Raw genomic sequence first — 23,465 nt, forward strand, 5'->3', positions numbered from 1 at the left:
GTGTTTATTGCCAGGAATGATGCAGTGTATGAAAAGGCAGTGGGTACCCTCTTCAACCCAACACTGTAGAATCCACTCACTAGAGGCAGTAACACTCCACTTGTAGTGCAACAGTGCAATTATAGTATTGATATTGGGAAGGAAAGGGGGGGGGGGGGGGGGTCATCTCATCACAGGACATATACTATCGAGGAGAGAAAAGTACACCATATATTTTCTCACAACAGACTTCATATTTAATGTATAATATTTTTCTCATTTAAGTTACCACTGAAACATTTTAACTGGCAACATATAAGCTTCTGATAAAAAATTAAAAAATAAGTCTTTGACAACTGTACAAAATCCCTCTTCTGACTGACTTCAAAGACTGCATGAGATGTAGAGAGCTGTTACTGATTGAGTCGTTTCCCTCTTTGTTGATATAAAGCACACCAATATTTGTTTACAAGTCGCTTAACTTTAAAATGCTTTATTCCTTAAAAGCAAATATTTCTCTGTTACCTGTATTGCCCACAAAGAGTCATGGGGACCTTAGGGTTGGAGTCCTACCTGGATTATGGGAGGTAATACAGTTTCTGTTCGTGACCTACCGTCATCAGTGTAAAACTTAATGGGCATGCCCATTAATTGTGTGTATGGGTATAAAGGACTCGACTTCTACAGCCAGTGGAGGGCATATAAGCCGGTGGGGAAATTAAAGTGCCACTGGTCCTAGCATTGAGAATAAAACTACACCAATATTGCGTTACATGGAGGCTTTAATAAATCTGTATGTACAAAAAAGTCACTCGTCCATACTTCAAAAGCATTATGTATTGGATTTTAAGTGTCTGCGGCTCACTTGGCTGTGTTTCATTAAATAAATGTCTTATTGGTAAAAGTCTGCTACAAAATGAAAGTGCTGCTGATAAAGCAGATATTGTTTACAATCTTTGTAATTTCGTTTTTTAAAGGCAAGTGTCCAATATGTAAAAAAAGAAAAAGAAAAAAAAAGGGAAACATGATGGTGACACTAAGAGTTTAAATGCAAGACATTAAGTTAATCATTGTATACTTCAGAGTACTATTTGATAATATAAATCGAGTGAAAACATTTTGTTTATTAGCACTAGTACTTTATTTGCTTGATTGAGGAACTTAAGTTGCATATGCATGTATATTGGTACAGTACTTCAAGTTCTCCTCGAGGTATAATATCTAGGCTTGCTGTATAAGAAACAGTGCTCACTGTGTCTGTTTGCAGGTGCTTGGCAGTGTTCTTTGAAGAAAACGGCTCCTTAAATGTTGTGTATAAGTTGTTCAGGACGTTCACATTTCTGTGTCAGATTTATTTTCTCTTGAAAAAAAGTAGTATTCTTGAACTTTTCAGGTTATAGAGTAAATTTCTTCACCCCATCTCCACCTGTTTGTGTAATGTTGATAGAAGTTGGAGGGTTGTAGTTTGTGTATTCATACCAATCCTACTTGATTAATGAACTTGCATCATGCTACTGGATTTGTTTAAAAGACCATATTGAATTAACATTCCAGTTTTGATAAACACCTCTTTTGATTAAAAGAAACTTATGTCTAAACAGGGAAACGGCACATTCAGCATATACGCTGTAATCAATAGCACATGTGTAGTTGATACATGTATATAGGGTTTCCTCAGATAGAGACTAAAAGGGTAGTGTCAGGGGGTCACAGATGTCACACGGTTGGGTGACACAAGTGTCTCACATTGCACTACATATTCTGTGGTCTATGATATGTGTGGGGAGAAAGATAAAAAAATGTTGCATGGATCATGGGGGTGGGGTGTCAAATGGTAAATGGTTCAAAATACCTCGCTGACATTTCGCGGAATATGATGTATGATCATTTTGATTGTTCAATTCTGTGAGGGGTTAGTGAAAAGGTTATCATCAAATGTTGTTGATGTCAGGTTAAATTAGATGGCATTTGTTTGTTTTCTTTCATGATTTAAAAAGATATGAGTAGACTTTCATGTCCATTGAATGTCATAAATATGGTAGTAAACAAATCCAAGATACTGATGGAGAGATTGTATAAGAGGATACACATATTATCTCTCCAAGCCGGATACAATACCCTGTTTCCAACAGAGCACAGTAGATTGCCTTTACCTCATTTACCCCTGAAAACACATTTGAGCTTTTCCAATTCAAATGTTGGAATAGTTCATTATCTACATACAGGAGATTATAATTCTGTAATTTCAATGTCTCCAAACCATTTCAAAATATCTGAGATTCTGTACATTGTCAGCAAGAACATTTTCAATTTGCTCAGGGAACAAAAAGATGCAATTTAAAAAGATGTAGCTTGCAACCTGGTTCATCCATAAAAGATCATGTTGTCTCTGTAGAGCATTAGTACGGGCCTCATCACCTCTGTATGGCTTTATGTACCAAATGTCACCATCCAGGTCTCCTGGTGTAAAAATCCAACAACCTGATTATGAAATGTTCAGCATGCCAATCTGTCATTTGCAATGTGTACTACTTCATGTACTGAGATGCCAATCTCTGTTTGCCCCGCACTTGTTCACATTTCGTGAGGAGAGAAACTAGTTTAGAACATGACATTTCAGTAGGGGAGATAATTGACACATCAAGATCAACATCCCTGTTCATTTCTTTAGTTCTAATTAAAAGTGTCATGATTATTATGCATTTTTTTCTCATTTTGGTTGTATTGACAAGTGAGAGATGAGATTTAACAATCTCGATTTCCTTTCAACAACACTTTTAGAATGTGTTATCTTTCACCAGATCATCAATGTTTTGTTTTAAACCACCAGAAGACAATACATACGATGATCTATAAATAAATATTGAAAGTCGACTGGTAAATGTTTTATGGAAATTAAACTAATCAGTTGCAATTTAATTCAGTTGGGTAAGGTGAAAGTAAACATTCAAAATGAAACTGTAGTATGCAAGAACTTTGGCACAAAAGGTTGGAGAGACGGACACTGTCTTGTTGGGTATGATCTTTTGATAAAGTACAACGTTCAATGTGGACATGAAAGCATGAATAAATTAGTAATGTATAAGAACACCCTGGTAAAAAAATCTATAATGAAATGTTGAAATAATAGCAATAGAAATATTCTTTAATCTTTTCCAGGGAGTTAATCTGTCTCTCCATCACCAGTATTACTGTCTCTCCATCACCAGTATTACTGCAGTATTAGTTTGAATTATTTCATGTTTCCATACCCACATTGGAGCTTTTGTTTCAACTTAGATTTATATTGAATGTTTTAATTGATGACAATCATAAGTTTGCAATGACTGAAGAAGATCAGTGTTCTTAATGTTGATCCGGTTGAGATGCCATTATACTGCCCACGTTAGTCATATATTACTAAGTGTTAAATTACAAGTTACTCTTTTAAGGATCTTAAGAACAACTTCATTTTATAAAATTAACAGAAAATAAAATAATAAATAATTTTGTTCCAAAATAAGAAAGAAAAATAGTTACCATACCCAAATAAGGCAACTTTTAATTGAAATTTTGTTCGTATTTGATTTGAAGAAAGAAAAATAATCTTCTCTAACTGATGTGGTTTATTACAACCATGAGTTCCTGCTTTCTCAGATATAATCAATATGGTGGAAATAATTCTCCATCTACAAGCTAAGCCTAGACAGATACTAGTTCCTCAACAAATAAACGTATAATGGCTTCAGTTGTGTTATGCTGGTAGGTGGCATTGCAGGAATTAGAAGTAAACATGTCTCCTACTGGAACATGAAGGTTACGTGTCAGATTGAGTCAACAAACAGCGAGGTTTTTACCCGGACATGTCATCAATTTCAGGGACAGAGGCCACAATTGTTCACCAGCAGTGTGGGTAACATGGCCTGATCGGTTGATTAGATTTATTATGAGTTGTATTGATTGTGTCTGAAGATTTGTAATCAATGTTGGTACTTAACTCAGACTGATGTGGACAGTTGATATTGAGTAGTGTATATCGTTTGTCTACAAGCCTGTACTATAAATGATCTATACTTGTTCAAATGTAATACAACCAACATATTTGAAAATTGATTTGTTCAATAAACACTTGATGAGTTTATATTCAACATTAAACCTTTTCCTTTCTCATTACACACGGAATACAAAAGTATCCGAGTACCAATACTTCTGATTGATGTTATAGTTATATCTAATGTGGTTAAGAGAAAATGAGTCTAGTGGTAACAGGGTCTTTCCATAGTTTCATTTTTTGAGTAATATTAATATTATCCTTAAAACAAAATAAATGTGTAAAAAATGAAGTTCTATGATTTTTTGTTATTGATTTATAAAAGAGGAAATGATGTTGTTGGTGTTCGTTAAACCTTGTAGGCTATGTTGTACAAGTATCTTGTTTGATAGACATGACTTGTTGTTAGCTGTTCGCAGCAGGGGGTCGTTCCGTGCAATCAGGATGCTTCTAGTGCTACTGTGTATTAAAAGCCTGATAAATCATCCGTTTATCTTTACTTTCTAACAGACCAAAACATATTAGACAACCAAGTCATGGGTCTTCTGAGAGAAATCCGTTTATTTTGTCATTGATCTGTCAGATCTGATGTGTGTGTGTGTTGTTTCTGAACCAAAATGTCACTTGTTTCCTATGATCTTGAATATTTGTTTGGTTGGCATTATTGTGGGGTTTTACGTAATGGATAAACAGTCAAGAACGGTTGGATAGCCTTCCAATGGCCATAAAGCTCAAGGGAAGAATCATATATGTATTTCAAATGTCCAACCATTTGAGTTGTTTATATAACTGTTTAAAAATCTCATTGTGAAGTAACTCAAAAATTGATACATTCAACTGGTTTCTGCCACAGGTAAAATCCATGCTTTTAACTTTGCGCTAATAGCTACTTTATACATGCATTGTTCTAATTTTTGATTGGACAACTAAACCAAGGTGTAAGACGGAAGATTATTTTACAGGAATTTATTTGCCATTCTTATTAAAAAATAAATGACTGATTACTGATACTTCTAATGGAATAAGGATTGAGGGATCGGTAAACTGAATCTGTCTTTCGTTATGCACATTTTTGTTCTAGCTGCTAAAGAAGTGAATTTTCACACCCCTCCTATATACTCACTGACCTTTGCATGTGTAACAGACATTCTGTTTTGATTGATATAAGAGATTACTGCTTGTTTACTTCTACAGTATGGCAACGATTTCAACGAAACTTTGCAAACACCTTATATTTATTACCTGTCTTATGAAATTAAGAATATTGTTGACCACATTGTTTTGGTTTATATTAAGAGTTATGGCCCTTTATTTACTTTTCCACACCTCCTACAGTTAAAGAGTGAAACAACAAATATCATTATTTCATCAACTTTTAACAAAAGCGTATATTATGGCAGTTGAAAAATGACCCTTGTTTCTAGGACGAGGAGAACAGCTATTGTCAAAAGTAAAAAAAGATGGTTATTAGTATATAAAAGACTGGTTTCAAGGCTGTGGTGGAAAGTCATGTGGTAATTAAATAGGCAGATTGGCTGAGGTTAATTTTGATTGATTTGTACATGCAGTTCAAGTGTTTTATAATGTTTAAACCATGAAAATTACAAGTAGAATATTGGCTATGGTTGTATAGGATGTGTGTGAATTTGTTCGTTTGTTATGTCTTTAAATGTGCAAGTTAAAGTGTGTAGGAAATATTTATGTATAACAGCCATATCTGTATGAGGCAGTGGTGTATCTGTATGACTGAGGCTACCCCAGGTAATTGGTGTATAAACTTAAGTAAAGAATCATGTCTGTCGAAGATTTATGAGGCATTTTAGTATATTTTTATTGGACACTTTCCAAGTAAAACCAGGAAGATCTATATATATAGCCTTTACAAATGAATGTTGTCTATGAAAATCTTTAAATTTTAGGATATTTTTCAAAAGAAATGGTTGTCTCTGGATACTGTGTCCTATGGTTTTACTTCGTCTTATGAATGTTTGTACTACAATGGGCTCTATGGTGAATGGTTGTACTACAATGGCATTTATGTCTTACAGACATTTTCTAGTCATTATAAGGATAATCCATATTTTCTATGTTTACATAAAAGTCTGACCTGCTGTTAAATTGGCACAGTTTGACAACACTTTGATGGTTCAGTATGCTGACTTAGCTATAATGTTATATAACACTTTGATGCTACAGAATGCTGACTTAGCTGTTATGTTATATAATACTTTGATGCTACAGTATGCTGACTTAGCTGTTGTTATATAACACTTTGATGCTAACATATGCTGACTTAGCTGTTATGTTATATAACACTCTGATGCTACAGAATGCTGACTTAGCTGTTATGTTATATAATACTTTGATGCTACAGTATGCTGACTTAGCTGTAATGCTATATAATACTTTGATGGTTCAGTATGCTGACTTAGCTATAATGTTATATGACACTTTGATGCTACAGAATGCTGACTTAGCTGTTATGTTATATAACACTTTGATGGTTCAGTCTGCTGACTTAGCTGTTATGTTATATAATACTTTGATGCTACAGTATGCTGACTTAGCTGTTATTTTATATAACACTTTGATGCTACAGAATGCTGTCTTAGCTGTTATGTTATATAACACTTTGATGGTTCAGTATGCTGACTTAGCTGTAATGTTATATAATACTTTGGTGGTTCAGTATGCTGACTTAGCTATAATGTTATATAACACGTTGATGCTACAGAATGCTGACTTAGCTGTTATGTTATATAACACTTTGATGCCACAGTATGCTGACTTAGCTGTAATGTTATATAGCACTTTGATGCTACAGTATGCTGACTTAGCTATAATGTTATATAATACTTTGATGCTACCGTATGCTGACTTCTCCGTAATGTTATATAACACTTTGATGCTACAGTATGCCGACTTAGCTGTTATGTTATATAACACTTTGAGGCTACAGAATGCTGACTTAGCTGTTATGTTATATAACACTCTGATGCTACAGAATGCTGACTTAGCTGTTATGTTATATAATACTTTGATGCTACAGTATGCTGACTTAGCTGCTATGTTATATAACACTTTGATGGTTCAGTATGCTGACTTAGCTATAATGTTATATGACACTTTGATGCTACAGAATGCTGACTTAGCTGTTATGTTATATAATACTTTGATGCTACAGTATGCTGACTTAGCTGTAATGTTATATAGCACTTTGATGCTACAGTATGCTGACTTAGCTGTTATTTTATATAACACTTTGATGCTACAGAATGCTGTCTTAGCTGTTATGTTATATAACACTTTGATGGTTCAGTATGCTGACTTAGCTATAATGTTATATAATACTTTGATGCTACCGTATGCTGACTTAGCTGTAATGTTATATAACACTTTGATGCTACAGTATGCTGACTTAGCTGTTGTTATATAACACTTTGATGCTACCATATGCTGACTTAGCTGTTATGTTATATAACACTTTGATGCTACAGTATGCTGACTAAGCTGAAATGTTATATAACACTTTGATGGTTCAGTATGCTGACTTAGCTGTAATGTTATATAACACTTTGAGGGTTCAGTATGCTGACTTAGCTGTAATGTTATATAACACTTTGAGGGTTCAGTATGCTGACTTAGCTGTAATGTGATATAACACTTTGATGCTACCGTATGCTGACTTAGCTGTTATGTTATATAACACTTTGATGCTATCGTATGCTGACTTAGCTGAAATGTTATATAACACTTTGATGGTTCAGTATGCTGACTTAGCTGTAATGTTATATAACACTTTGATGCTACCGATGCTGACTTAGCTGTTATGTTATATAACACTTTGATGCTACCGTATGCTGACTTAGCTGTAATGTTATATAACACTTTGATGCTACTGTATGCTGACTTAGCTGTAATGTGATATAACACTTTGATGGTTAAGTATGCTGACTTAGCTATAATGTTGCACAACACGAACATGTTTTTCTGTTTCTGTTGGTACATAATTAGCACAGCAAGCATGTCTGATGATGAGTTATTTTGATTGGAGCGAAAGATACAAAAAAAGTTGTACTGATGGCATGAACATAGTAGCTACACCTGTCACCTGTATTGGCTGTGTACATACACAAACATGTGGGGTTTACTACACTTCCTGTACCCTGGCTTCTCAGCCCAGATGGTCACCTCCACAACATGGGGATGACTGAACAAATCTTCATAACTATTGATTAGCATCCCCCCCCTTTTTTTTTTTTTTATATATTTAATTTCACATTGTTAAAATTTAGATTTCTAAACCTACTAAATTAGTAAAGTATAAAAAGTGATTTCGATCCGGATTAAATTTAAGGGTATATATTACCATACTGTAACACATAAACATCTTTTTACGGGTAGCTGTTTTTTGGAATTAGTCACAACTTGAAAGGTACACAATCAAAGTTTATTCTTTGATAGCAGTCATGTTTTGAACAACATTCAGCTATTTTTGGCATTGATATTTATATTCAACATTACCATAATGATCTCATAACAATGATGTCCTTAAGAATTGGGCCATGGCTTTCTTAGCTGATATGAGTGCCATCTGAATTTGGTAGGGTTATATAGTTGTATTGCCAAGTATTGGTAAAGACATGTGTTTCATTTGTGTCTTCCAGATCTGATCCGATGTTCACATCCAGTAGTGGGTCCAGCAGTGATGAGTCGGAGGAGGAATCAGATACCAGTGGCTCAGATAGTGATAGTCCCGGCTCCGAGGCCGACAACCAAGATGAAATTGAAAAGACGGAAAGACCCAAAACCCCACCAATCAAGTCTCCTCCCCCACCACAGGAACAGGTGAGAATATTTCAAGTACTGTTACAGTATTTCAAATATCAGATTAGCTACCATACTTGATTTTCAAATAGTTTGTTTATTTCAAATATATCAACATGATTGCTTAATATCTAGCTTAGCAGTACAGGCCCTCTGGGCCTGTTGTTGTCCTGAGGTGCCTTGAAACATTAGATATCATACCCATACACCACACTACAGTAATTCTTCGCCCTTTTAGAATCCCACATGGCATTGGAGAAATTGCTAGGTTTCCAACAGACATTAAGTGCAGGAAACAGTGTTGATTTAATTATAATAAAATTTTGATGCATATGTTTGACAAATATTTAAGGTACTAAGCTCAACAATGTAGATTGAACCTCTACTTTGAGATCATTGATTACATCCACCATGATAATGAAATATTAAGTGCATTTTTTTTATCTTCAAGTTCTGATGATAAATGTGATACAATCTCACCCACAGACCTAATCATAATGATAGAAATACTTAAAACACATTAAATCATAAATTTTAACGATGTTTAGGATATAAGGATAAGTTCCCTAAGAGGTGGAAGACAGTGTATTAGTTACATTTTGTATTTAGTGATTGTGCCTCCCAAATCTGTGGGGTGTGCCAGTGTATGGGTGGTCCCCAAGTGCCCATGAGTTCCATGAAGGCCAGGCTGCATCTCCAGAGAGGGTGGTCTGGGCTAACAGTGTGACTCCCCTGCAAACACTACACACTTGCATTAAAGATAGCATTTCTGTTTTAGAAGTTTGTTTTTATGTATATTATTTGGTGTGTAAATTTCCTGATTACATAAGCATTTTTAATAGAATTCAGTGTAAATAATCATAAAAAATTGTAATTGTGAGTTGTTGTATTATAAAATTATATTAGCTGTTTAGGAATTGTAATGAATGTTGAAGTATTTTATTTATTTTTATGTAAATGTATACTTGAGATTTGTAAACTGATAACCATCTTAAACATGTGTCAGCTTTACCCAATCAAACCCACTTACTGTAACAACTGAACTGAAACCTATTTCTAGTGGCCAAGTTCCAAGGATAAGTACTGTTATGATGTATTAATATTGTTTTATTACCATGTAACATCAACAGGTGCTCTGTGATCAAAGAGGCTGATTATATCCTACTTCACAGCTTTAGTTACCACAAGCAAGATAAAATCATTCTATAAATTATTTATTTTGTTTTGATATTTGACGGAGATATCTATATGATTTACATTAAAATACACGTTTATTTCACGTAGTGTTTGCTCTCTTGGGAGATTATTTCCTAAATATTTGTGATACCAACACTAACATTCCCTTTTCCTATCTGATAAAAATTAAAGACAAAAGAAAAGTGAGTTTAGCCGAGTGTGACGGCAAGGTTAATTGTGTCACGGAGTTGGCCACAACCTTTATACTTTGTTATCAATCTTCAACTTGTATCTGTCATGCATCAGATATACCACTATTTTATTATTTACTGTTAGAATGGCCTTTTTTGCCTTGTTGCTTTTCCAAGATGAATTCCGTGATAGGGGAGAGGTGGTAGTATTGATTGCTATGGAGGGGTCCCCACGGATAGGTGTCGGATACATTGATCCATGACCTGCTTCAGTTTATAATGGTATCTGTGAAACTAGAATAAAAGTCAAAATATTGCAGTCAAGTAAAATCAATTTCACATAACAACTATTCCTTTGGGGATTATAGAACTGTTTTAGATCAGCCAGTTCATATTTCAATATAAAGCCAAAAGGTTTTTATATGAGAAAAGAATGATCTGTACACACTGTTATGTAAGGAGATCAATACATGACTACTGCTCATTTTGATACATTTAATTTAGGTATTGACAATGTCAGAATAACTAGTGATTTTCACGTGAAATTATTTACCAAATCCAAGATAAATTGGTTCTTCAGAAACCATCATGTGGTACAGATTTCCGATTGTAGGAAAAGTATACCTTATATAATAACTGTCAAAATTAAATTTTAAAACAATGCTGGGTATTTCATTTTGCATTTCATATGGTTGTTCTCTAGGTCTTTTCCAGCTTTAAGCTTTTGAAGTTCACATACGGTACCATATTTGGTTGGAGACAACAAAGTTCTATTTTGTTTGCTTAGATATAAAAGGTGATAGGTCTCCTAGATTCTCTAGGGTTCCATAGAAGATCAGTAACAAACTATATGACGTATTTATCACCCAGGGCCTTTTTATACCTCCTTTTGATACACCTGGGACATATTTTGTCCTTCTCAAGTGTCTGCAATTAATCTAAAAACTGTCTCTAACTTTTGAACTGTTAAAGAAAGCTTCATATTTGGTATGCATACTCAACCAATAAAGTCCTTCGACATAATCCCAAAGTTCATGACTGTGACCTTGTTACATTTCAACGTCTTCTCTGCATGAATCTTCTTCTTTTTTTTTTCGTCAATTTCTGCTCTGGTCGTCTGCCCAAAACTACCATATTTGTCAACAAGCTGAGTCGCCGAGACGCTTTCAAATAGTATGTGACGTCATGTCAAGCGTGAGGTCAACTATTTTCAACTGGCGTATGGGAGGCAACTCTTATAAAAGTTTTGAAACGTTTTTAACCTTTTCAGGACGTTTCTGTACGAAAAAATACACAGGAAGGTGTTCATTCGGCTATATTTGGGAAGGCGTATTTTAGACCTGATTTGTTTAAATTTCGAAGCGACAGACAAGGGCTGCCATATTGCCCCCTAAGAAATTTTACTGACCCCCTATAGTCCTTAGGAGGTTACCATGTGACCCGATTTTAACCAATCAGATGCCACAATTCTGTCGGAGGTGCGATAAGTGATATGAGGTGTTGCTGTATTTGTTGTTGTCTGAATCTTGTTTGTTTGTGTTTCAGAAGAAGACGAGCTGGGCACTGGGGACATTCATGCCCCCTACAGCTACTTCCTCGGTGCCAACCCTGACCTCCAATTCTCTGGTCAGGTCCAGTCCCTACAAAGAGGATCCTAACAATGAGGTCATCGACAACATCCTCAACGAATTCATCAAACCGGACCTGAAGGAAGATGGTGATGCGGATGACGATAATGACGATGATGATGATGATGACTCTGATAATGACTCTGATAATGACACAGACGATAGTATAACCAAAATTGTGACAAAGTTTAAAAATAAAAATGTTCCCAGTAATAACCAGGCAAATATACGAAATTCTGGTAAATCACCCGGTGCTTCCACTGTAGGTCTAGGATCGAAACATGCCAGTGGAAAAAGTACTTCTAAACAGACCAGTAACAAAGGACGTCCCCCTAGTGATTCCTCTAAGAAGGAAAAGTCCAAGAAAAAAGTGCCAATGCCTCACACTGATCAGAGAAAGAAAAATTCCAAGGTGCACAAGTCTAAGGCATTCATTGACACGGACAGTGAGGACGAGGAGGAGGAGGTAGTGGTGCCTCCAACTCTCCCAGCAATACGAATGGTCATGGACGAGGACGATGAAAATATGGAGATAGACGTCCTCAGTGTTACGCCAGAAAAAAGTGTTGACCCTAACACCAAGTTTAATTCAAAGGAGGTCTCTCTAGTGTCAACACAACTTGACTTTCACCAGGAGAAATACAATCGAAATGATTCCAAATCCAAGGATAAGAAATCTTCAAGTTCTAAAAGCAGCAAAAAGGATAGCAAGTCAGAAACCAAGTCTAGTGGAAGTAGTAGTCAAACTAAACCGCCAAAATACATTCGTTCTTCCTCTAAGGAGAAGTCCTCAAAGAAAAGTCGTGCTATGAAACATAATCAGGAAAAAGATGTGAAGGAACATAAGGTGAGCGAGGCACCAGCCCCACCTATCGCTGTGGTAGCACCAATGAAACCCTACGAAAAAATGAATAATAGCAATACAAGTTTTGACAAGAATAGTATGAATGAAATTTTGGAGGAGTTTGGGAGAAGTGACACACTGCTTTCTCCTTTACCAACTGTGCCAGAAAAACCCAAGATAATTCCTTCTCCAGAGAAGGACAAGGACAAATCTAAGATACTGGATGCCCTTTCCTACAAGGATGGCCGGCCAAGTATCATTGTAAGGTTAGATTGGGCTTTAGTTAGTCACTTTATAGAGGCAAAAAAAAAGTCAGACATTATTGGTAAGAGGAAGACTTCGAGTTCTGATATACCTGTCAGTAGTAGTGAATCAAGAAAACCACGTTTGGATTCAGAAAGTGAAATTGCCAAGGAACTGATTGACGATGAGTTGAATCTCGGTACGCCAGAAAGTAAATTGGACTCCTCATTCTCTTCACATCAGTCCTCTAACAGTGTTGCAAACAGTCACCGTAAACTTCACAAAAAACGCAAGTCAGAGGCAGACCACGGAGATGTGGTAGCAGGAAGCAGCAAACGTCAAAAAGGCAGCAGCCATAGGTCTAGTCACCACAAAAAGACAAATCAGGACTCCAGTCAAAAGGAGTAAGTGCTTCTCCCTTTGGGAATGTTGTGTTTGATTCTGGGAAAGCTAGGGATTAGATTTCAAATGGATAACAGTGCATTTAGGTGTTTGGTAAGTATAATTGTGTAAAGGGGATGTGTGGATAAATTCCCTTGTACATGATGGTGATACTAACCTAAGGTATGTTAATCTAAACTTTATAATATATATCTGATGTATGTTGTCAAGATTGATCATAGTAATTGTATTGAATTACCCGGTAGACAATATGGAAATTCTTCTACAAATTTCAGAACTCTTCATATTACCTCTAAGAATTGTATTCACCCATCAAAAGGCAGGTCGTATAAGGTTATCACACAGTGCGCAGTGTCTGCTTGATATCTGTAGCAGTTTTCAATGGATTAACTTCAAACTTCATAGTAAGGTTAATTACCCTGAAAACTCTTGACAACCTTTTTAACCGCAATTATACCATTGTAATTTAATGAGTTATGTCCCTTTGATTAAATTGCTGAACCTGTGTTCGCTTGATATCTTGAGTAATTCTCAACGTATAATTACGATGAAAGTTTGTATGAGTTTGTTAACCCCCATTATCTGACAGTAATTATGGAGTTATGCCCCTTTATTTAACTCAACTTGTGCTGGGTGTATCATGTACCTCTTTGCTGTAACCTTGTTACTTTTGATCAAGCTTAAATCTTGTTGCCATGTTAATTCTTATCTGTCCTTCCTGATACAAAAATTGAATTTGACAAAACAAAATCCAATTTTTGTCGAGTGTCTGGAGTGAAATATGGATAAGGTTTGGAGATAGATAATTTCATTGCTAAATTTTGTTCTAGAAAGCGAAGTCACACCGATGATCATGAATGGGACAGGAAACATCCAGCTAGGTCAAGATCAAATAGTGGTGGTGAAAGCCAATCTAACGTCAGTGAATCTAGTCATCATAATGCCAACAAACATGCCAACCCAATACATCACAAGTCTCAGCCTATGGAGGAGGCCAGCAAGTCTGACTTCGATGACAAGGTGAGAAACATATGGTAGATAGTAGGTGAAAGTTTGCCTTTTAGGACAGTTTGTATTAGGATTTATATTTTTGCCTGACAGGAGAAAGTAGTAATGTTAACATTTAAATAAAACTGAAATGACAAACAAACATTGTAGGGAACATCCCAATTATATACAGATGTTAAGATTAACCTTGATACGCTGACAGGTAAAGGAAGTGTGAAATGACAGGGATTTTTCTTGTAACTTTTATGAAAATTGAAAAGTTTTCATATTGCATTTGCTTCACTTTCCATACATAGGACAAACTACACACACGTCATATCAACAAGGTACCAACATATCAACAAGGTACCAACATCTGCTTGATTTTCATTCATCAAATACAAAAATGAACATTCAACAAGTCAACAGCAGCATTCATTGTAAAAGCCTACAGTAGTTCTATCTGACAGGTCCTTTACACTCAGCAGTTGGTCCAAGGTATACAGCATTGTTATAACTCTTACAAAAAGTTTCCATTCAATCACTCCAGTGATCTAAACAGAATACTCTTGATTATCTTTTGCTTTCCATCATAAGGAACCAAAAATAAAATGTAAATACAGTGTATATAATCAGCACAGGGACGGACTGTTAAGTGTCTGTTTCACCCTGTTCAATCAAGGTCAGGGCGACAGCTAGATTAGATTATTAGCCTGTGTGGTTGGTGTGTAGCTGTTACATAGGACAGGCTATCTTTTCTGTTGTTGGTCAGACAAGGCCTGGATAAGTATGTAAATATGATGTTGACATATCTGTACTACAGAACTTTAAGATGTCTGACATTGCAAGTCGTGTGCTCTCCACGTACTTATCTCCGTTGTGTACATAGTCAATCTCTAGTTGATTATAATCATCCCAGCTTGCCAGTTATAGATTTACGTTGTTGAGAGTGACTCCGGAATCATTTGTTCAAAATGTATTAGCTTAACAACATCTGGATGCTAGATTTTGAATCTAGGGTATTCATTTTTTTTTTTTTAATTAAGGACATTTAAGTTAAAATAAAATATTTTTTAGATGGATTAGTGTGCTGTCTGAATACAATGAATTCAAAAATATTGTAAATTTCAAGGAAGTAATCAAAAATTGCCTTTTTAAAATTTTGGGTACAATTTATTAGCTAACCATGCTTAAATAACAGCCGAGCCCTGACGGTTGAATATAGCTCACAAATAGACATTCAAGTACTACTATATATATACTTCCGTTTTTCAGGAATGCTAAATATGGAAAAGCTGTGTTAATCAGTTTTTACAAAAGTAAGAACAAAGATGTATGATGACTTTTGACTTGACTGCACTATATATAGGAAATTTTGATGTGCTCAAACATCTTAACTTAGAGTGATTGTTTATGGAAAGAAATATTTTATTTAATGACATCCTAATTCTTCATTTATAGATTATGTGCCTCATAATGATTTTATAACAAACAAATTCTGATTTAATTAGGTATTTAGGAACAAATAAATATCATTGTAGTAAATGTGTATCCATCAAAGAAATAAGTGTATTTTAATTAGCGTTACTGCATTTAACCATTGGTGTAATTTGGTTGAGAAATTTGATACTTGTGTACGGAGAACTGTCTGAAAGGTTTCTAGTGACCCAGATTATTCTGTAAAGGAAACACCACACCATAGTCTGGCACATAAAACAAACAACAAACAGAGAGGTAACATTATATCCTTCAAAGACTGAGATCAGCGTGCTGCCTTAAAGGAAACTAGTCCAAGTACTTGTCTAGTTGATTATAAAAGCAATAATCAGACATCTAATACCAATCCTTTAATCTAGTTATAGGGGATAGAATCTATGGACAAAGTGGGCTATTTCCCTCTCTCCTGTTTCAAGCAGTGTTGAGTGGCCCTTGGATAATTCATTCTGTATCATGCAACACCAAAATGTATATTTGTTTTCAATGATAGGTGCCAGGCTATAGAATTGTATTGTATCACAGATGATAGTTTGTAGTAACCCAGCTGTATAACAGCTGGGTGATTGTTTGTAGTAACCCTGTATAACAGCTGAGTGATAGTTTGTAGTAACCCTGTATGACAGCTTGGTGATAGTTTGTAGTAACCGTGTATAACAGCTGGGGGATAGTTTGTAGTAACCCTGTATAACAGCTTGGGGATAGTTTGTAGTAACCCTGTATAACAGCTGAGTGATAGTTTGTAGTAACCCTGTATGACAGCTTGGTGATAGTTTGTAGTAACCCTGTATAGCAGCTGGGTGATAGTTTGTAGTAACCCAGCTGTATACCAGCTGGGTGATAGTTTCTAGTAACCCTGTATAACAGCTTGGTGATAGGTTGTAGTAACCCTGTATAACAGCTTGGGGATAGTTTGTAGTAACCCTGTATAACAGCTTTGTGATAGTTTGTAGTAACCCTGTATAACAGCTTTGTGATAGTTTGTAGTAACCCTGTATAACAGCTTGGAGATAGTTTGTAGTAACCGTGTATAACAGCTGGGTGATAGTTTGTAGTTACCCTGTATAACAGCTGGGTGATAGTTTTTAGTAACCCTGTATAACAGCTTGGTGATAGTATGTAGTAACCGTGTATAACAGCTGGGTGATAGTTTGTAGTACCCCTGTATAACAGCTGGGTGATAGTTTGTAGTAACCTTGTATAACAGCTGGGTGATAGTTTGTAGTTACCCTGTATAACAGCTGGGTGATAGTTTTTAGTAACCCTGTATAACAGCTTGGTGAAAGTTTGTAGTAACCCTGTATAACAGCTTTGTGATAGTTTGTAGTAACCCTGTATAACAGCTGTGTGATAGGTTGTAGTAACCCTGTATAACAGCTTGGAGATAGTTTGTAGTAACCGTGTATAACAGCTGGGGGATAGTTTGTAGTAACCCTGTATAACAGCTGAGTGATAGTTTGTAGTAACCGTGTATAACAGCTGGGGGATAGTTTGTAGTAACCCTGTATAACAGCTTGGAGATAGGTTGTAGTAACCGTGTATAACAGCTGGGTGATAGTTTGTAGTTACCCTGTATAACAGCTGGGTGATAGTTTGTAGTAACACTGTATAACAGCTGGGTGATAGTTTGTAGTAAACCTGTATAACAGCTTGGTGATAGTTTGTAGTAACCGTGTATAACAGCTGGGTGATAGTTTGTAGTATACCTGTATAACAGCTGGGTGATAGTTTGTAGTAAACCTGTATAACAGCTTGGTGATAGTTTGTAGTAACCGTGTATAACAGCTGGGTGGTAGACTATATCATTGTACTGTATCACAGACAAATGGATTTTATTAACCCAGACCAGAGAATTGTACTGTATAATCATAGATAATTATATAGAATGTACTTTCCCATTATTACAGCTCGGTGTACGACTATAGAATCATACTGTCACACACATGGTTTAAAATATTTAGAATAAAACAATTTGTAAATGCTGCATTAACTGTATAGATTACACAATTTCTGACACGTTTAAATTAAATACCATATGCATTGAATATGCTACATATATCTTCCATAGGTATTCCATATCAGAAGTTATTATATTGCATGCTTGTGATTTTCATGTACAGGAAGAAAGCTGATAATAAAAATTGATAAAATTGAAAGATTTATGATCGAACATCTAAAAATGTATTGCATGTCTATAGAGCTGAAAATCTGAATCTTATTCCAAATTGGATACTTGGTACCGACATCAAGTGGAGAAATAAAAAAATCATTAAAAAGGGAAGATTAATGCCAAAATGTCTGGGAAAGATATTGGCTCCCTTCACGAGACTTCAGCATTAAAAATCACAGCAGGATTTCTGCTTAAATTTTGATAGCATTAGTAGCTACAGACACAAAAGACTTGTTTGCTATTGATTGTGATTTGACATTGGGTAAATGGGTGATTGCTCAGGGGTTGATTCGAAGCTGCCTGGCCTACAATAATGGGAGCCGAAGTAGAGTGAACTCCACAACACTAGGGATAATTCTGTAATTGATTGTCTTGTTGGTCAGGGATGCTGAGAGATGAAGCCTGTTGAGAGCGGTGTCGACCACCGGAAACTTGCATGGCATGGCCTTAAGGGATCAATATTTGAGGCCTGTAGACATGTTTCTGATTAATATGACAACTGTACTCCTAGAGGGAACATTACCCCTACTTACCTGCTCGAAATCTAACTCTTGCTAGCCTAGTTTTATTCCTCATTTTATTGTCCAGCTTTATCTTTTGTCTAGACTTACATTCATGGATATACTAGCAGTCATGTTGTTTGTTTGTAGTGATCAGAAGTTTTGGATTTTATTATTTGATAGTTCATATTTTATTGTAAAATAGGGAAAAAGATGATTTTAAACATATTTTTATTTTATTTTGAGAATAGTGGTACAATTCGTTATAGAAATAATGCATTTTAATGACAGAATCATCCTACTCAATCTGGTAGAATCACTGAATTCTATTCTACATTTTAAATGTTTCATAATTCCTGTAGCTACTTCACCGTAGTACAATGTATGCGTTATTTTATAAGATTCATACAGAATGTCTTAATGTCATAAGAGAGATAATTCAGAGCATGTCTCCTGTGTTTACAGACTCGAAGAACCAATTGTCATTGGTATTAAATCTTGTTGTGATTTTTCTATAAAAGCTGCCCGTGGGAAATATCAATTTGTCAAATGTTAACCAATCAAATACAAAAGATGGTTACATCAGTCATCTCTACGCTTAATCAATAAGAGTTTTGATTGATTTCGAAAGGTTAACAGGTTGTTGGGTGAAGGACATGGACACCAGTACAGGATGGAGATAACAGTGTTTCTGTCAAGTCAGTGTTGTTTGGTAACATGTTATCACCAATTGTCCATTTTATTTATGACTTCATCTTTTCGATGCTATTGTTGTGTGCATTTTTATACGCCGTCAGGACAGTATTATGGTATGGCGTCGTCCGTCTGGCATAAACTTTTTTTTGTCAAGCAATCTTCTCCAACATTTTTCGATCGATCTCTTTGAAACTTGGTATACATTATAATCAGGATATGAAGTTGTGTCTCCCTTAAAAGAATTTTGATTTGACAATTTTTCCAAAAGTGATTGCCCTTTGTCTCTCATTTCAGTATTTGAATTTTTTTTTGTCCAGAGATTTTCTCCTACATTTTTTATAGCATGTCAGCTAACCAATATTAAAATGATGCAGATCTTATCTTAATGTAAGAAAGTATATAACACTATTCCGTCTTTTCGTATTGCAGAGTTATTTGCTCTTGTGAGCATGTATTGATTGTTACGTCATTAGTTTGTGAGAGTGACGTCATCAATTTTTGAGAAAACGACGCAACTTTCTCACACAAACCAATGACATAACAATCAATACCTGTTCACAAGAGAAGATAACTGCAATACGCAAAGACGGAATATGGCATTCAATGAGCTTATATTGCATTTATAACAGGAGGCAGTCATATCCAGATAGTGTTATTCCTCTTTGGTTGTCCCCCCTTGGCATGTGAACTTTAATAACCTGATGGAGGCAGGTCATTCAGGACTTTATGACTGGCTGATTGACTAATAAGAGATTGGCATATATATCTGCAGTGTGACAAATACTTAGAATAGGTTTCCATATATAAAGTTATCGGTGGCATATTTATAGCATTAAAAGCATTATTTACTATTCTTTATACTGCTAAAAACTTTCATCAAAAGCTAACACAAAGAGGTATCCCTTTGATTGTTCTACGCTTCATTCTGGTTAAATTAAACATGTACAGCACTGCCCTTGCCATTCACCCACTGGTACTGCATTATAGATGTTACCAATAAGTGGTTCAGACCTGTGTGGTAAATGCTTTGTTTCCAATGTTATAACTATCGGGAGAACATTCTCAACCTTCACATTATTTTAGCGGAGTGTTGAAAGAAATTTGTTCCATTAGAATTTCTAACAGGGCTTTTTCTCAATCTCATGACATCTAATTTTATTGACTTTTGGAGGGAAACGCATCAGACAATTTATCAGCAATTATGTATCCATGTAGCCATCTTACTCTCGACATTTTCTGAATCGATGCAGTTTCTGCTGTTTAGAAATTGATGATGATGGCTGTTGTACATCACTGATGTTAGAACCAATGTAATGACCTAAGACATCAGGAGCCTACATAGGGTTGATCATTGAGTTATTCCTCTGAAAAAATGGGTACACGCAACCATCCTGTAAAGGTGCCTTGTTGTGGTCACTGATGTTTGTAATTGTGTTACTATAGACAGATCTGTACAATCACACAGCGTCCACACCTACTTTCTCTATGCACCTCCCAAAAATGGCCTTTGACCCTCCAAATGTTAGAGGCTTGCCACATACAGGGGTCAGGATTTACCCCCAACTTGTATGTCTTGCAAAAACACTTTGATATAATGGATCACAGTTGTGTCATTTTTTCAGTAGCTGACTTAAACTTATTTCAAGATGTTTTATGCATTACAATAAAGGAATGCAATATTTAAGGCTCAATGAATAAATCTTTTTTATGCTAAATTCACAGCATCAGACAGATTGGAGGCTCTTTGTATTGGTCAGATTCTCAAAATAGAGTGTGTTTTAAATACTGCATAAACAATATTAACCTGGCAGCCTATTCTTTTTGTACACAGTAAATGATAAATGTAACTCTGGGTCGAATATTTCCACCTATGTGTGTATTTTACAGTTGACCACTATCCCCTGAGGGTAAGATATGTTAGGACCTGTAGGAATGGTTTTGTCTCTGTGATTGATCTAGTAACAGACTGACCTCGCAAGGTCACAATATGACCTACAACCTGATGAAAAGGTTCCTTTCGATCCCTGACGCGGTTTTACAGCTCCAGGGCAATGACTGCTATCCCGGGTCTCTAACTGCTGTCTTGTCATACAACCATCTATCAACATTTTCTTCATAATATTCACAGGTACTTTTTAATGACAGAGAAAGAACAACATGAAGCAGGCATTCATTTAACAGTACAAGTTGTCTAGTTTATGTTAAGATGACTGTTTACTGCTGATTTCAGTATATCCCTATCAAGGGGGAGGCGAACAAGATATCTCATGAACCCCTCAACCGATTCATGTGTGTAGGATGGTAACATTGTGTTCCACACTTGGTTAGGTTTTGGTGGTAACTAGTTTTAAAACCAATTGTAAATAAAATTAGACAGGGTATGATGTTGGTTCTTAGCATAGTTTGGTTTTAATAGGGGGTAGATTGAGATAAGGACATGACAGAATGGTACAATGCTGGTTGCTTAGCTTCAGTCTTTGATAATAAGTTCTACATTATTATTTAAAGACCTGGCAGAAAGCAGCCTTATATTGGTTATAGCCTTTATTCATGAAAAAGTTTGTAGAGTAGACAGATTAACATTTCTCGCTTTAGCATAACTAGGTGGTAGAGTTAAACAAGAATAATGTTTCGTTGATTCAGATAATTAGTTTTCTGTAAAGCTAGGTTATATGGTGGTTCTTAACTGCAGTCTTGGGTAGATAGAAGAGCTAACATTGATGATGATTGTTGTTCTTAACAGAACACACAGTCTGTTGTTATCTAGGACCCAGCTGTCAGTACTGTGCATCATTGTCATTAGGTAAAACACACTTTAACTGATGTTAGACAGTTCAGTGCTGTTTTGGTGGAACAGCATGAAGTTACACAGGAGTGTGCAGATCGAGCCTTTTGTAGGGTTGATATTGCCCCTTGGGGAGCAATGTCTCGCTGTAAAGCTCCAATTCTGTTTTATTGTCAGCATTTCATTGTTAGACTTTCATGTCTCCCTGTATCTCCTTGCTGTTAATGCATTAGTGTATGGGTTGTAAAAGTCTCGCTATTCCTCAATATATTTCTTTAATGGATTTTCATATTCATTTTATCTATTCAAGGGAACACAAATGATTTCCTTAAGCCACGTAGGAGTCTTTGCACATTGGTCCTCTCCAAGTAATGGTTGAGTTTACAACTTGTCCACACATCTTACAAATTATGAATGTTTTTATAGCAGACATATCTTGTCTGGGAACTTTCTCCTCGAGAGTTACAGAAATATTCCCAAAAATGGTTTGGTTTCTTAGTAATGCCTGATGAAGCAAATAAATTGTAAGGTGAGCCAGTTTGTCATGTAGGATACAGCATAGGCATGTTCTGTTGATAGTATTAACATACCTGTAGCCAGTGTAGGAGTGTTTGGCTGGCAACATATTATGCCATATATTCAGAATGATGATGTGTTACTGCTACAGTTTTAGCAGAAAGAACCATATTGTATCCCCAGTATTAAAATAATATTTGAAGCTTGACCTGGGATCCATTGTTTTTGAAAATTTGAAGGGAAAAAAGAATAAACCTCCTTATCTTAGGAATACACAGGTGACACTTTGATCTTGTCCATTGACCTTAAACAAAGAACTGTAATGTTGCTGAATATTAGTAAGAAGGAAATTTGAATGTAAAGATTTTTTATTTTATTTTTCTACAGGAAGATCAGTTGAGGGTGCCACCTGGTGGTGAGGGACAGCTGTCTTCTGTGGAAACCTTGTACACCATCAACCGTGAGGGTGACGGAGACGTGCCCAATCACCCAAGACGCCTTGAAGATAGGTAGGTTGTTCAACATGATCACATGGTACCTCTCTGATCTATCATTGGTTAGGCTGTCTCTGGAACAGTTCCTTGTGCTGTCCTCTATATTTTACCTTATCATTTTCAACTTCTGATACATGTATTTCAAATACTGTAAGCTGACTTGGGTGTATATAGCTCTCATCCAATGGAGACTATTGGAAATATTTTCAAAACTTTTTAACAATGAAAAAATATACTTTGACAAAGACATAAAATAAGTATGATATTGAGGTCAGATGACATCTTAGAAACATCTACAAAAGTGAATGGAGAGCAGATCACATAGTAAAATTAATCATCATTAAGACAGTCATATCACTGGTTTGGACGTCATTAATACAGTTCACCTGTTATTGTATTACGTGATAATATAGTACAATTTGGCAAGTATGATACATGTGTTAATTTGTCACCTAGGTGTAATAAAAGTACATTCATAAGGAAGAGGTAGTTTGTTTTTACTG

General features: G+C 35.7%; 1 protein-coding gene across 2 annotated transcripts in view; it reads left to right on the forward strand.

Moving 5' to 3' along the window:
• LOC110457228 (AF4/FMR2 family member 3-like) overlaps window positions 1-23,465 on the forward strand; it is a 121,055-nt gene that overhangs the window by 87,690 nt on the left and 9,900 nt on the right. For both annotated transcript variants that reach the window (XM_021508402.1, XM_021508403.1), the window contains exons 10-13: window positions 8,677-8,857; window positions 11,749-13,322; window positions 14,151-14,340; window positions 22,856-22,977. In XM_021508402.1, coding sequence (XP_021364077.1) covers window positions 8,677-8,857; window positions 11,749-13,322; window positions 14,151-14,340; window positions 22,856-22,977 — 2,067 coding nt within the window. The remainder of the gene's footprint in view (window positions 1-8,676; window positions 8,858-11,748; window positions 13,323-14,150; window positions 14,341-22,855; window positions 22,978-23,465) is intronic.

Source organism: Mizuhopecten yessoensis, unplaced genomic scaffold, assembly GCF_002113885.1.
Source record: "Mizuhopecten yessoensis strain PY_sf001 unplaced genomic scaffold, ASM211388v2 scaffold9049, whole genome shotgun sequence".
In the NCBI taxonomy this organism is placed as follows: Eukaryota; Metazoa; Mollusca; class Bivalvia; order Pectinida; family Pectinidae; genus Mizuhopecten; species Mizuhopecten yessoensis.